This window comes from Salmo trutta, chromosome 35, assembly GCF_901001165.1.
Source record: "Salmo trutta chromosome 35, fSalTru1.1, whole genome shotgun sequence".
NCBI classification, from domain to species: Eukaryota; Metazoa; Chordata; class Actinopteri; order Salmoniformes; family Salmonidae; genus Salmo; species Salmo trutta.
In genome coordinates, this window is record NC_042991.1 from 18456975 (window position 1) to 18473229 (window position 16255).

Below are 16255 nucleotides of genomic sequence, written 5' to 3' on the forward strand. Positions count from 1 at the left end.
TGGGATTAAAAAGGTCATGTTCTGGCTAAGCGCCAAAGCATCATTGTAACAAGCTTTGACTTCCTTAAAAGATGAATTGCTCTGGGTCAGGTTTCCCAAAAGCATCTTAAGCGATGGTTCTAACGTTGAACTTAGCCTTAACTACTTAACATCCTCTACAGGCTTAGGCATTACAACAACCGTTCAGTCTATAGATTCATTATATATAGAAAAAAAATTATGATCAGTCACACTATTTGATCCTTTTTACATGATGTCGGCAATTTTTTTAACCCACAGATTCTCAGTTTTTAAAAATGAATCTTCACATTGTGAAAGTAAATGAAATGTGGCTGTTGCTCTCCTTCACAAAAGCACAGGCTATACAAAAACAGATTTAAAAAAAACGATGTAGAGAACTCCACATGCGTACTTCTCTAAACGCACGAGAGGTCTTGATATGATGTCTCCATGCAATTTAGGCATCAGTCCTTTATTAAAAACATAATAGATATGTATGCAAATGTATAATGTGGCTAATGCATGTGTGGAGGTGTATAATGAAACACACCTCTTGTTCAGGCTTTTGTTCGTCTGGTCATGAAGGACAGGAAATATATACCTTTGATATATTCAATATATTTGTTCGTACTGGATGTCAACCTCCAGTGTAGCACTGAGCATAATGTCATCATCTTCACCCTACAGAAGAGGCTGGCAAAACCCTAGAAATACTTTACAATTATGATATACACAATGTCTGGTAAATATATTTGAGGGTGTGTGAGGCAGACTGGGGGGGGGTCAGAGTGGAGACCAGGAGAATGTAGTCCAGTTCCAAGGAGTCTCAGATGCGGATCTGGTAGCCGTCGGTCAAAGTGCTGAGTTCTGCAGGCTTTCGATCCAGAGCTGCAGGTCTGAAAGAAAGAGAGAGAGAGAGAGAGAGAGAGAGAGAGAGACAAGACAAATGTAGTGTCATCATTTAGCAGTAAAAGACAAGAAGCCAATCAAAGTAAGACCCAGTCACTTCAGCTGATGAACTGTATGGGCAGATCACACACTCAATAACTTCCTATTGAAATGATTACAGTATCCTTAAAAAAAATTAATAATAATAATTATTCCATCTAGTTTGTTTAATATAAGGAATGTGAAGTGATTTAAACTTTTACTTTTGATACTTACTAAGTATATTTTAGCAATTACATTTACTTTTGATACTTAAGTATATTTAAAACCAAATACTTTTAGACCTTTACTCAAGTAGTATTTTACTGGGTGAATTTCATTTTTACTTGAGTCATTTTCTATTAAGGTATCTTTACTTTTACACAACTATGACAATTGGGTAATTTTTCCACCACTGGACACACTCAATAACTTCCTATTGAAGTGATTACAGTATTGGACACCTCAGACCCACTCAATAACTTCCTATTGAAGTGATTACAGTATTGGACACCTCAGACACACTCAATTACTTCCTAATGTGATCCTCCCCACACAGAGCAGAGGTAAGAGTTTTTCCTGGCCACCGTGCTTCTACATCTGCATTGCTTGCTCTTTGTGGTTTTAGGCCGGGTATTTGTAAAGCACTTTGTGACAACTGCGGATGTAAAAAGGCCTTTATAAAATACATTTGATTGATTAAAGATAAATGGGGTACATTTGACTAAACCATTTGCTCATGTAAAGTCTGGGGCATCCTTTAGTGTCACAGTCTGGGTGGAGTACTGTTTCATTGTGGTCATGTAGACTGGCTCCCCATAGGTTCTCGTCAGCATAGTGGCCTTGTCCTTGTGCTGAGGAGAGCAAAGACGCAGGACTTTCTGACCCACATGCCCATACACGCACACACCTTACGCCGACCTGAGGGTGGCAGGCTGTCAGAACCAGGCTGTCAGAACCAGGCTGTCAGAACCATCTGACACCTATTGCTTAGCTCACAGACGTGAAGGTGAGTGATACAGAAAAAGTGTTTTGTAAAACAAACACGTTGAGTTTATCAGAGGCCAATAGAGGAAGAGGGAGTGGAATAAAGAGAGGCAGGGGGCAGATAGAAAGGGAGTAGAGAGGGAGAGAGAAAGAAGAGAAGGGTTTGAAGTGTGAAGCAGCGGGATAGTCTCAGTCAGCCAGTCATCTCTTTTTAATCCTGCTTTGTGGTGGTGGTGTCCCGTCAGCTCAGCCCCACACTGCTCCAACACACAGCATAGCACTTCCCCTGTCACTGCTATCATGCTTACACACACACCTGAATTCTCAGGCCCTAAATAACCACACACACACACCACCTTCCCTCTGACAAAAATACATTTCAGTCCAGAGATCAAAGAGAAGAGGTATTTCTAAAAAGAGGCTTATGGGTTAGACCTTCATAAATAAGCTCTCTCCAAAGTAACAAAGGTTTCTTATTTCTCCTCGAATGTCTTCGGTGTTCAATATTCTGCTTGACTTAAAGCCCTGAAAGCACTTCTCCTGCCTGTGCTTCTCTCACTCCATTCCCTCCCTCAGAGTGCATTTCCTGCTCACCATCCTTTCCCATTGATTCCCATCCCCCCCAGCTCCCTCTGCCAGAGAGAGTGAGAGCAAGAACTCATCTCAACATCAAACCAGTCCAACAATGCAGGCGGTGTAAGCGTGTGCATATGCTGGTATGTGTGTATCTAAGACTACTGCCTCAGTACCCTGGACAGCACACCTACTCCCTCCCCTGCTGCTCCGATCAATAGCATTCTGTCTTCCAGGGAGAGGGGGAGCACAGAGCCCAGGCTTTCAACACCCAGCGCACCCAGTCAGTCGATCAGTCAGCCAGACAGGCGTCAACTTTCTCTGAGTACACCATTCTCACACAGTGGCTTCCAAGCAGCCCTGGTTAACAGCCCATCCTTCACCACAGGCCACGGAATTAACATCATTCCTCAACACAGAGAAACACCACTCTGCTTAACTATTCAGACTAAAGCCTGTAGACTTCACTAAGTCCTCTGGGAGGGCACAAATTATCTATTGGTAGGCTTTCTGTTTCAGTGCTGATCAAAACAATTACAACTGTGTTGATTGAGCCCCTGTACGGATCACAGCCTATGCATGGGTTTCACAGCTGATTACAAACCATAGAACAAAGAGCTGTGTTAAAGAATAATAGAGGAGAGGAGAGAAGAGAAGAGGAGATGAGAGAAGAGGAGAAGAGAAGAGAGAAGGAGAGAGGAGAGGAGATGAGAGAAGAGAAGAGAGAAGAAGAGAGGAGAGGAGATGAGAGAAGAGAAGAGAGAAGAGGAGAGGGGGCTGGACTGAAGAGGATAATCTCAGAGCAGCACAAGGACAGACACAGCAGTCAACACCCAGCAGCCAGCCCAGCCCACTACAGAATAGCCACCCAGCCAACTACAGAATAGACAACACCCAGCTCACCACAGCCCACTACAGAATAGACAACACCCAGCCCACGACAGAATAGACAACACCCAGCCAACTACAGAACAGACAACACCCAGCCAACTACAGAATAGACAACACCCATCCCACTACAGAATAGACACCCAGCCCACTACAGAATAGACAACACACATCCCACTACAGAATAGACACCCAGCCCACTGCAGAATAGACAACACCCATCCCACTACAGAATAGACACCCAGCCCACTACAGAATAGACAACACACATCCCACTACAGAATAGACACCCAGCCCACTACAGAATAGACAACACCCATCCCACTACAGAAGACACCCAGCCCACTACAGAATAGACAACACCCAGCCCACTACAGAATAGACAACACCCAGCCCACTACAGAATAGACAACACCCATCCCACCGCAGAACAGGCGACACCCATCCCACCGCAGAACAGGCGACACCCATCCCACCGCAGAACAGGCGACACCCATCCCACCGCAGAACAGGCGACACCCATCCCACCGCAGAACAGGCGACACCCATCCCACCGCAGAACAGGCGACACCCATCTCACCGCAGAACAGGCGACACCCATCCCACCGCAGAACAGGCGACACCCATCTCACCGCAGAACAGGCGACACCCATCCCACTGCAGAATAGACGACACACAGCCAACTACAAAATAGACAAGACCCATCCCACTGCAGAATAGACACCTAGCCCATTGCAGAATAGACACCTAGCCCACTGCAGAATAGACAAGACCCATCCCACTACAGAATAGACACCCAGCCAACTACAGAATAGACACCCAGCCCACTACAGAATAGACACCCAGCCAACTACAGAACAGACGACACCCAGCTCACTACAGAACAGACGACACCCAGCTCACTACAGAACAGACGACACCCAGCTCACTACAGAATAGACAAGACCCATCCCACCACAGAATAGACAAGACCCATCCCACTGCAGAATAGACAAGACCCATCCCACTGCAGAATAGACAACACCCAGCCCCCTACAGAATAGACAACACCCATCCCACTACAGAATAGACAACACACATCCCCCCACAGAATAGACAACACCCAGCCCCCTACAGAATAGACAACACCCAGCCCCCTACAGAATAGACAACACCCAGCCCCCTACAGAATAGACAACAGCAAGCCCAGCCCACTACAGAATAAAGATGGCGCCGGACCGGATAACAAGTCTGATATTTTAAGTATTCCTAACTAATTCTGTTTTTTATTTGTTTCTTTGCATTGTTTGTAACTTTTTTTTTTACTTATCTTGTACATAATGTTAATGCTACCGTCTCTTATGACTGAAAATAGCTTCTGGACATTAGAACTGCGATTACTCAATATGGACTGGCAGAATCCTTTTTTCCTTTAACGAGTCCGACGAGCCCAACGTGAATGATATACTGCTTTCCCGGGAACAAGCCCAGATCCCTGTCATTTGCTTGAAGAGAAGGCGGAGAAAAAGGTTCCAGAGGGTGGGCTGCCTTCCGAGAGTTCGTATGCGATCGAATAAAGCCCCACTTCCTTTCATTCTGCTAGCAAACGCAGAAGATTAAACTACCAACGGGACATTCAAAACTGTAATATCTTATGCTTCACGGAGTCGTGGCTGAACGACTACATTATCAACATACAGCTGGCTGGTTATACGCTGTACCGGCAGGATAGAACAGCGGCGTCTGGTAAGACAAGGGACAGTGGACTATGTATTTTTGTAAATAACAGCTGGTGCACGATATCTAAGGAAGTCTCGAGGTTTGGCTCGCCTGAGGTAGAGTCTCTCATGATAAGCTGTAGACTACACTATCTACCTAGAGTTTTCATCTGTATTTTTTGTAGCTGTCTACATACCACCACAGACTGATGCTGGCACGAAGACCGCACTCAATGAGCTGTATTCCTTCATAAGCAAACAGGAAAACGCTCACCCAGAGACAGCGATCCTAGTAGCCGGGGACTTTAATGCAGAGAAACTTAAATCTGTCTTACCTAATTTCTATCAGCATGTTAAATGTGCAACCAGAGTGAAAAAAACAACAACTCTGGACCACCTTTACTCCACACACAGAGACGCATACAAAGCTCTCCCTCCAATTGGCAAATCTGAACATAATTCTATCCACCTGATTCCTGCTTACAAGCAAAACTAAAGCAGGAAGCACCAGTGACTCAATCAATAAAAAAGTGGTCAGATGAAGCAGATGCTACACTACAGGACTGTTTTGCTAGCACAGACTGGAATATGTTCCGGGATTCCTCCGATGGCATTGAGGAGTACACCACATCAGTCAGTGGCTTTATCAATAAGTGCATTGATGACGTCGTCCCCACAGTGACCGTACGTACATACCCCAACCAGAAGCCATGGATTACAGGCAACATCCGCACTGAGCTAAAGGCTAGAGCTGCTGCTTTCAAGGAGCGGGGCTAACCCAGAAGCTTATAAGAAATCCCGCTATGCTTCATACTTCACCGGCTCTGACGCTCGTCGGATGTGGCAGGGCTTGCAAACTATTACAGACTACAAAGGGAAGCACAGCCGAGAGCTGCCCAGTGACACAAGCCTACCAGACGAGCAAAATGACTTATATGCTCGCTTCGAGGCAAATAACACTGAAACACGCATGAGAGCACCAGCTGTTCCGGAAGACTGTGTGATCACACTCTCCGCAGCCGATGTGAGTAAGACCTTTAAACAGGTCAACATTCACAAGGCCGCAGGGCCAGATGGATTACCAGGATGGGTACTGCGAGCATGCGCTGACCAACTGGCAAGTGTCTTCACTGACATTTTTCAACCTCTCCCTGTCCAAGTCTGTAATACCAACATGTTTCAAGCAGACCACCATAGTCCCTGTACCCAAGAACACTAAGGTAACCTGCCTAAATGACTACCGACCCGTAGCACTCACGTCTGTAGCCATGAAGTGCTTTGAAAGGCTGGTCATGGCTCACATCAACAACATTATCCCAGAAACCCTAGACCCACTCCAATTTGCATACCGCCACAACAGATCCACAGATTATGCAATCTCTATTGCACTCCACACTGCCCTTTCCCACCTTGACAAAATTAACACCTATTTGAGAATGCTATTCATTGACTACAGCTCAGCGTTCAACACCATAGTGCCCTCAAAGCTCATCAATAAGCTAAGGACCCTGGGACTAAACACCTCCCTCTGCAACTGAATCCTGGACTTCCAGACGGGCCGCCCCCAGGTGGTAAGGGTAGGTAAAGACATCCGCCATGCTGATCCTCAACACAGGGGCCCCTCAGGGGCGCGTGCTCAGTCCCCTCCTGTACTCCCTGTTCAATCATGACTGCACGGCCAGGCATGACTCCAACACCATAATTAAGTTTGCCGATGACACAACAGTGGTAGGCCTGATCACCGACAACGACGAGACAGCCTATAGAGAGGAGGTCAGAGTCCTGGCCGAGTGGTGCCTGGAGCTGCACCATCGACAACATCTCCCTCAATGTGATCAAGACAAAGGAGATGATTGTGGACTACAGGAAAAGAAGGACCGAGCACGCCCATTGACGGGGCTGCAGTGGAGCAGGTTGAGAGCTTCAAGTTCCTTGGTGTCCACATCACCAACAAACTAACATGGTCCAAGCACACCAAGACAGTCATGAAGAGGGCATGACAAAACCTATTCCCCCCCAGGAGACTGAAAAGATTTGGCATGGGTTCTCAGATCCTCAAAAGGTTCTACAGCTGCACCATCGAGAGCATCCGGACTGGTTGCATCACTGCCTGGTATGGCAACTGCTCGGCCTACCACCACAAGTCACTACAGAGGGTAATGCGAACAGCCCAGTACTGTACATCACTGGGGCCAAGCTCTCTGCCTCTATATCAGGCGGTGTCAGAGGAAGGCCCTAAAAATTGTCAAAGACTCCAGCCACCCTAGTCATAGACTGTTCTCTCTGATACCACATGGCAAGCGGAACCGGAACGCCAAGTCTAGGTCCAGAGGCTTCTAAACAGCTTCTACCCCCAAGCCATAAGACTCCTGAACACCTAATCAAATGGACATGCAGACTATTTGCATTGCCCCCCCCCCCTTTTTTATACCGTTGCAACTCTCTGTTGTTATCAACTGTGCATAGTCAACTCTACCTACATGTACATATTACCGCAACTAACCGGTGTCCCTGCACATTGACTCTGTACCAGTACCCCCTGTATATAGTCTCGCTATTTTACTGCTGCTCTTTAATTACTTGTAACCTTTATTTCTTATTCATATTTTTTTTTTTTAACTGCATTGTTGGTTAGGGGCTCGTAAGTAAGCATTTCACTGCAAGGTCTACACCTGTTGTATCCGGCACATGTGACTAATACAATATGATTTGAATTGAATAGACAACACCTAGCCCACCCCAGAATAGACAACACCCAGCCCACCACAGCCCATACAGCACCGACAACAGCCAGCCAATCTACTGTAAGATAGTAGGAGATACGAACAGTAATGACAATGACAAGGCCCTTGGTCTGACCACTCTTAGCTTTCCTTGTCTCAACAACCTCATTGAATATTTCACTTCTCCGAAAACAGGTGGTTCCCTTCCATGCAGTATTGTAGTCCACTAGAATAACCTTGCATTTGATATTAAGAAACCGGGTGGGTCTAGAGACTCTAAAATGTATTTCCTTCAAAAGCAAAGGTTTCTTGGAGAGTGGGCTAAACCTCTAATTGATAAAGCCAGATGACATCCGCACTGAGTGATAGAGTAGAGCGCTGTCCTGGAGCATTCTGTCTCCCTGTCTGACTGCTGCTTTCCATTGCCTGAGAGGAAGATCCCAAGGAGGAATACAATATTCATACATACCCCATCATATAGCTTCATCGCCATGGAGACTAGTTCATCACTATCTTCAACTTGCATCTCCTGCAAAGTCTTTGTCTATAAAGTGAAGTTCATTTCAGCCTTTCTATCTCAGCTTTACATTTCTGTGTGTATGAGAAGGATCGCTCTGGGCTGAAACCACCTGCTGAGCAGAGCTCTGGATAACTGCATAGAGTGCATTACCTCCGGACTCAGTCTTTAACGGCACTGCTAACACATCTATGGGTTCATCTACTGAACCATTCATCCACAACAGAGGAGATTTTCCAAGCTATTCAGGGATACATCACGCTCTCAGTGTAGCTTTCATTCACCATTTAACCAATTACATTTAATACGTTCATAAACCACTGTGGGAATAAAAATCCAGTCACAAATCAATGTTATTTGGCAGCGCACATTCGCCCCATTAAACAAACCCAATATCTACAAATCTCCGAGCCGCACCACTCGATGAGCAGGCAGTGGATGGAGGGAGGGCATTAGCAGGCTTCCAGAGATCTGTTAGAGTTACTCTCCACTCTTTGTACACAAACTCTGACTGCTGATGACATTTTCTGAGGCGCTGGCTGAATAAACATTTCTATAACATGGATAGACTGTGTCGGTTGCGTCTGGATTTGAGGTGAATAATTGAATATGTGGTGACAGAGGGACACTGCTCCCTAGGGGGCGACATGGTGAGACATGGGACACGAGGACATATCAGGGGGTGGAAAAGACTCTCTTCCTCAATAATTAACATCTCACAGGAGGCGACAGCCAGAGAAGTGGGTGTCTAAGAACAGGCCCAAAATAACTCTGTCAGATTGGGGGGTGGTGCTGAACACATAGACCTTGGCCTGCAGCCCCTCTTTAAATGTCACTGTTGTTCTCTTAGAAGAGCCCCCTATCACTCCTTTGGTCTGTCAGGATAGACAATGTACTTCATTCTTCTCAATTACTACGGTGTAGAAGCCACTTCAAGTGGTGATTACACACCCGCACGTACTCACATTCACAAACGCATACACACATAAATGTACGTAAGCACGCACGCACACACACAAACAAGCGTGCACGTGCACACACACAAAAACATGCACACACACACCAGATGCCTAAGGATAAAAGGTTTCCCATCATGTCAAATCACATCACACACACCTGTAATGCAGGCATGACAGAAATCCCCTGGCCATTTCACTGTGTCCCTTCCAACAGAGGCATAGGTTACATCATTAGGCTTTGGGTTGATTGGTACTATGATAAAAACTAAGTATCAAGCCTATCTCCTCTGTCGGAGATGGGCTGGGGATTACCAGAAGGAATCTGTCTCATGCATGTGGATCATCCTCTCCGTGTCTGTGTTCCCTGAGCGACGCTGCAGCTGCTGCACTGAGTCCAGCCCCAGATCCTATTACAGCCTCTGCCTGCCCTCTGCCAGCTGAGAGGAGACCAAACCAGGCCAGGAGGATGGGAAAAGAGGACTCATCTCGCCAGATAGCAACAGGGCACTGCGTGTGTGTGTGTGTGTGTGCGTGCGTGTGTGTGTGTGTTTGCTTGCGTGTGTGTGTGTGCTAAATAAAATCTAGTTTGCTTTTAAATAAAGTATCAGTGAGAGTGGGAGACAGATGACTCTCCGGAGTTTCTCTCTGAGCCTCCATCTTGTCAGAGGAACTCTCCCTTGACAACACTTCCAGTCCAGTTACTCTGTCTATCTCTGTGTGACATTCTCAGTCAACAGCAGACTTAAGCATAGCCCAGAGGAACTATGGGAGGTGACCTGAGAGTCCATGCATAAATCCCAGGATGCCTTCTGCACAGAATTGAGGTAGAAGTTGCCCTTCAGTTGCCCAACACAGATCTAGGATTATACTAGCCCCATTCCTAACCTTAACCAATAGAGGATGAGACAAGATCTGGCTCTGTATCAGTGGTTCGTGAGGAGGGGCAACATCTTCCAACTCCACTCAACAGTGCACATATCCCAGCAGCCTCTTTGTCAGGGCAGGGTCTTCCTGAATCCTCCCAGTGTGCTGGTGAGTGATAATAGGAGTGAACACTTTCCTTCTATAAGAGACATTATGCTGGCCTGGCTGGGGCTTTCAGAAAACAAGTACTTCTCCCTGTGATTATGCTGCTGTGCTGTCAGAATGGACCATCAATCCAGCAGTAGTGTACACTCACGCGTAGGCTACATACCATAGGCATGCACATTGCACACATTCACTCCCTCGCCTACACACTCACACGCACACACTGAAGCCAGTGTGCTTAAAAGTTAACTCCGTACTCCAAGTTCACCCAGATTAGCTAATGTCAGTATCTGATCTAGTCCTGCTTCTTAGTCCTCACAGTTTCCTCTAACTGGAGCTGAGAAGAGTGTGATAGACTGAACTCTACATGAACTGGGATCCTTAGCCAGGAAGCAAGACAGGGAAAGAGGGTTGATAGAAGAAGAGAACTGCAATAGTCTACAGAAAACATGTAAGGCTCAGTTAACGCCTCAGAGTTCAGCAACTTCAGAAAGTGTGCCAGCCCTCGTTAATACAAAAACAAGATGGAAAACATTCCATAGACAGAGACAATTCATCTCTCTCTAACATAATAGCATCTAGTCAAGTAATCAAGATGGGGCATTGAGAGCTTTTATAGTTGGGATGATCAACAGTTGATTTCTATGAATTATACATCTCACTCATGCATATCCAATCTGATCTGCATTATATTCAATTACTTTTAATTAAAACCTGCCCAACTTTTCATTAAATCTCTAAGGAAAAACTGTTTTATGTAGATGAAATCTTACCTTATAATTTGTGACCATTGAACATGAAACAAATTATATTTTAAAGTAACCTGATGTAAACTCTTCCTAATTGTTAGGAAGTGTTGAGATGTCAATGTAAAACTACCTAAGAAAGGCCATTCCACCTTCCAGCTTCTGTCTCAGTGATGCTAATAACCCGAGATTGATTCCCAGGGATACTTACGACTTGTCTCTCCGGTGGATGTGCCGTCTTTGGGGGCTGCTCTGTCGGCGGCGGGGGGAGAGAGACTTGCCTCTGCTCCGTTCTTTGATGGGAGACTGGGCACTTGACGACTTCAGGATCTGAGAGAAAACAAAAAAGAACAGATATGGAATCTAAATGATAAGAGACGGTTTGAGCTGCAGTTTCTTTACGGCACTGATTTTTAAATGGTTTTGTTTACAGCTGCAAGCTACAGAGGAGGTGTTGCAGACATGTTCACCATTCAGTGGGCCCATTTGCCACAGGCCATGGGCTGGGGAAATGAAAAGTTCCACTTCAATAAAAAGAGCAGTCAAAGAAGTTAACTTTTAATGACACAGTTGGATCTCAGAGACAAATAGTGTAAAGGAGTCGTCTGGGAGCCAATGTAGGGAGAAGAGACTAACAGACAGTAATGAAGCCAGCCTCCCATGCAACACAATGGTACCATTAACCAAATCAGCCCACTAGTCAACTCCCTCTGCAAACTCAATTACGCCGCACCCATCTGGCTCACAGGCACGCACACTAGCACACACACTGAGAGAGACACTCAGGAGTTGTACTGAAATACTACTGACGTTCGCCATTCGATTAGCAGAATTTGAGTTTCATGGTCACCTTGTCCTGATAGAAACCTAATGAGAGCTCACTCTTGACCGACATTTGGAGGAGAGACTGGAGAGGGATCATGATTTCCTGGAATGAACACACAGGAAGTAGCTCATATTCCGTGCTCCAGAAACCACATGCAGCTGAAAGCATAGGCAGGATGTTAGTCATAAGGTTGGTGATAGATGTAAGGATGTACAGTACGTGCTGTAGTGGAGGAGAGTTATAAGCACAGCCAATGATCTCCTATATGAAATGCAAGCTCTGTCTGAGTTGTGCAAAGAAAGCACACTACAGAAATTTCCCAACTGGTTTTTGAGCAAGTGAAAAGGTGGTTGTGAGTTTTTCACCTTCCAGAAATACAGTGATATCTATTTATACACTGGCACATTTTTGGTATGCACTGTAAGAATGTACAATTTCTACAGTATTCACATGAACTATGTACAGCTAACGAGGGTCAAACACAGGGGTCCAGGCTGTGTCTCCAGCACTGGGCAGCTGGGCAGCTGGGAACTGACCCACATTTACTGGTGCTGTTTTAGTGCGCTCCAGATGCACCATCCCACGACCATCCCCCAACACCACTAGCTACCACCACCACGCAACAGCTGATGCAAGGGAGTCTGTGATACACAGTCCAACCAGACACTTGCTCCCTATCCATTTCTCTTTCTCTCCCTAATCTCTGTCTCTCTCGTTCTCTCTTTCGCTCTCTGCTCCACTGAGGGGAACTCTGGCCTTAATTTTCCCTGAAGGTTCATATTACACCCTTCGCCTCTCTGTGGCGGCCGCCCTGCTTTCAGACCGGGAATTGGGGGGGAATTCTATGACATGACGCCGTTCCAGACGGATGTCAAGCCAAAGCAACACTAACGAGTTGAACGTTCCCTCAGGGATGACCCAGGGACAGTAGACTAGAGAGTTAATGTATTGTGGTGAACTTTTTCATCCCAACAGACTTCAAAATGTACAGTTGAAGTCGGAAGTTTACATACACTTAGGTTGGAGTCATTAAAACTCGTTTTTCAACCACTCCACAAATTTCTTGTTAACAAACTATAGTTTTGGCAAGTCAGTTAGGACATCTACTTTGTGCATGACACAAGTAACTTTTCCAACAATCGTTGACAGACAGATTATTTCACTGTATCACAATTCCAATGGGTCAGAAGTTTACATACACTAAGTTGACAGTGCCTTTAAACATCTTTGAAAATTCCAGAAAATGGTGTCATGGCTTTAGAAGCTTCTGATAGGCTAATTGACATCATTTGAGTCAATTGGAGGTGTACCTGTGAATGTATTTCAAGGCCTACCTTCAAACTCAGAGCCTCTTTGCTTGACATCATGGGAAAATCAAAAGAAATCAGCCAAGACCTCAGACAAAAAATGGTAGACCTCCACAAGTCTGGTTCATCCTTGGCAGCAAAAACAGGTACAAAAGTATCTATATCCACAGTAAAACGAGTCCTATATCGACAACCTGAAAGGCCACTCAGCAAGGAAGAAGCCAATGCTCCAAAACCGCAATAAAAAAGCCAGACTACGGTTCCATCGTTATGTTTGGAGGAAAAAGTGGGAGGCTTGCAAGCCGAAGAACACCATCCTAACAGTGAAGCACGGGGGTGGCAGTATCATGTTGTGGGGGTGCTTTGCTGCAGGAGGGACTCGTGCACTTCATAAAATAGATGGCATCATGAGGGAGGAAATGATGTGGATAAATTGAAGCAACATCTCAAGACATCAGTCAGGAATTTGGTCGCAAATGGGTCTTCCAAATGGACATGACCCCAAGCATACTTCCAAAGTTGGGGCAAAATGGCTTAAGAACAACAAAGTCAAGGTATTGGAGTGGCCATCACAAAGCTCTGACCTCAATCTTACAGAAAATTTGTGGGCAGAACTGAAAAAGCGTGTGTGAGCAAGGAGGCCTACAAACCTGACTCAGTTACACCAGCTCTGTCAGGAGGAATGGGCCATAATTCACCCAACTTATTGTGGGAAGCTTGTGGAAGGCTACCTGAAACGTTTGACCCAAGTTAAACAATTTAAAGGCAATGCTACCAAATACGAATTGAGTGTATTGAACTTCTGACCCACTGGGAATGTGATGAAGGAAATAAAAGCTGAAATAAATTATTCTCCACTATTATTTTGACATTTCACATTCTTAAAATAAAGTGGTGATCCTAACTGACCTAAGATAGGGTTAAATGTCAGGAATTGTGAAAAACTGAGTTTAAATGTATTTGGCTAAAGTGTAAGTAAACTTTCGACTTCAACTGTATATTGTACCCTAAACGTCATAGTATTTTTCAAAGACTTGGGAGTTACAGTATTGTAGATACTAAACCCAGGAAATGCATGAAGGGATGGCAGTGAGGCGTCAAGTAATCAAGTTTGATATGTGACCTCTCGTGAGAAGTAGGACAACAACATGTCACCTTCATCCTCATGTCTCGACCATGCTTCTCCAGCTCCTTCCTCATGTCCTCTCTCCCCAGACGGGCGGCGTTGAGCACCAGGTACTTCCACTCGATGGGCTGGAAGACGTGCGGGTCGTGGGGCACGTACAGGCCGATCTTCACCTTCTTCAGGGTGTGCTGGTAGCGACGGTACGAGTCCTCGAACTCCAACACCAGTTCGCTGAGCGTGCGGAAGGTCAGGGCCTTGTCCATGAGGTCTTGGCGGCGGCTCATGCCCAGCGTGCCATAGCGTCCGTTGCAGTAGACGCCCAGCACCACGTGGTGGAAGTGGTTCCCTGAGAACTGGGTCTTGAAGCTGATGGGAAAACGCTCCACCGAGGTCAGCCCATTGGTCAGGTAGCTGACGCAGCCTGGGTCAAGGATGTTAACTGACATCATTAGCAAAAAAATACAGTTTCATGGATTTTAACACAGTCTACTAAATGGTTATTATTTAGACAGAGAGAGAGACGGAGAGAGCGTGATGGAGAGAGAAATGCGAAAGAGGGAGCGAGAAGGACAGAGCTTAAGCCCCATGGTCAATGGCGTTAGCATCATTAGCATCATCAACAATAACTTAAAAGTTTTCAGAGATTTAATACTTTCTAATTATCTCCTGAATCGTGATTACTTGAGGTTTACTGCTGTTGACAAGCAGCATCAGAGAGAGAGAGAAGGGCGTATGCAGGCCAGTTTTAAGCCTCTCTCAGAAATTCATTATATTTCCATAAACTCATTAGCTAACTGGCATTAGCTTTGAACGCAAATACACCCACACTATCTCTAAATCAATCAGCTAATGGAGGGAGTCAATGAGAGGGCTCAAAGCTGAGAGGAGGCATTTTCATTATAACAGACCCAGTACAGCAAACAGACTGTAGAACATCTCTGCAGAAACAATACGTCTTTCACAAGACATTCACATTCTTAACATGAATTCATTCCAAATCAGCGCATCATAGGACAGGATACCATCACAAAAAGACTAAGGCCCATTTCCAATAAAAGTGAGGACCTATCATTTGAAAGCAACCAGACTCAAAATCAAGCTCAAAGACTGCTTTTCCTAAAAGTCCCAGGAATAAATTGCTGCGGTGTCCTAACGTGGACTCTCACACAACACACCAGGCTAGCCTCATTCTCCCTGGGACATATACTCCAACTTTTATGTAACTGGCCTGTGGACCCATTGCAGCGTGACTGGATGACACACGATGAGGCAGACTGGACTAATCTGTCCTGCCCAGGGAAGAAGGAGGCGGAGGGGGACTTGGAGGATGGTGGAACTGGGTTATCTGGGACCAGTAGAGGCACTATATAGTGACACACACACTAACAGGAAACTCCACTGTGCGTGTCAATGACCTAAGGACCAGTAACGAGCGACAGGTGAATTCAACCCGACTGACTGGGTCAATTACGGATACTGGAGTGTGAACCCTTAACCCAAGAATTCTAGACCTTCTAGTCTGAGCAGCACTCTGATGTTAATACCACTGTTGTCCATACATCTATCATGCATCTATGATCTATTCATCCGTATCACCATCCTTTTTATTGATGCCTCATGTTTTCAGTAAGCAGGCTGTTTAAGCTGCACCCTCACTCTGCAGTGTTGTGCAGTAACATCACAAGCTGCTACTCTGGGTGAGAGAACACAATGGATCTGAGAGATGGAGCACATTTCAGGACACACTGACTGCTTTGTGGTTTGGCTCTGTCTCTCCTCAGCTACCAGCAACCATCTGTTTCAAGCTCTCACACACCGAGCCCTCTCAATGGCTCGAGCGCCTGTCCGTCATCTCAACACCCCACCAGCCACAGCACAGCCACAGTCCTCTCATTAAATAATCATAGAGGCCAGCCGACAGAGCTTCACCACCAGTTTGATGGCTGCTTT

General features: G+C 45.7%; 1 protein-coding gene across 1 annotated transcript in view; it reads right to left on the reverse strand.

Moving 5' to 3' along the window:
• Positions 1 to 456: 456 nt before the first annotated feature.
• vash2 (vasohibin 2) overlaps positions 457 to 16255 on the reverse strand; it is a 31638-nt gene continuing 15839 nt past the window's right edge. The window contains exons 5-7 of the mRNA XM_029733662.1: positions 14335 to 14716; positions 11258 to 11376; positions 457 to 896 (exon numbers count right to left, since the gene is read on the reverse strand). Coding sequence (XP_029589522.1) covers positions 827 to 896; positions 11258 to 11376; positions 14335 to 14716 — 571 coding nt within the window. The 3' untranslated portion in view covers positions 457 to 826. The remainder of the gene's footprint in view (positions 897 to 11257; positions 11377 to 14334; positions 14717 to 16255) is intronic.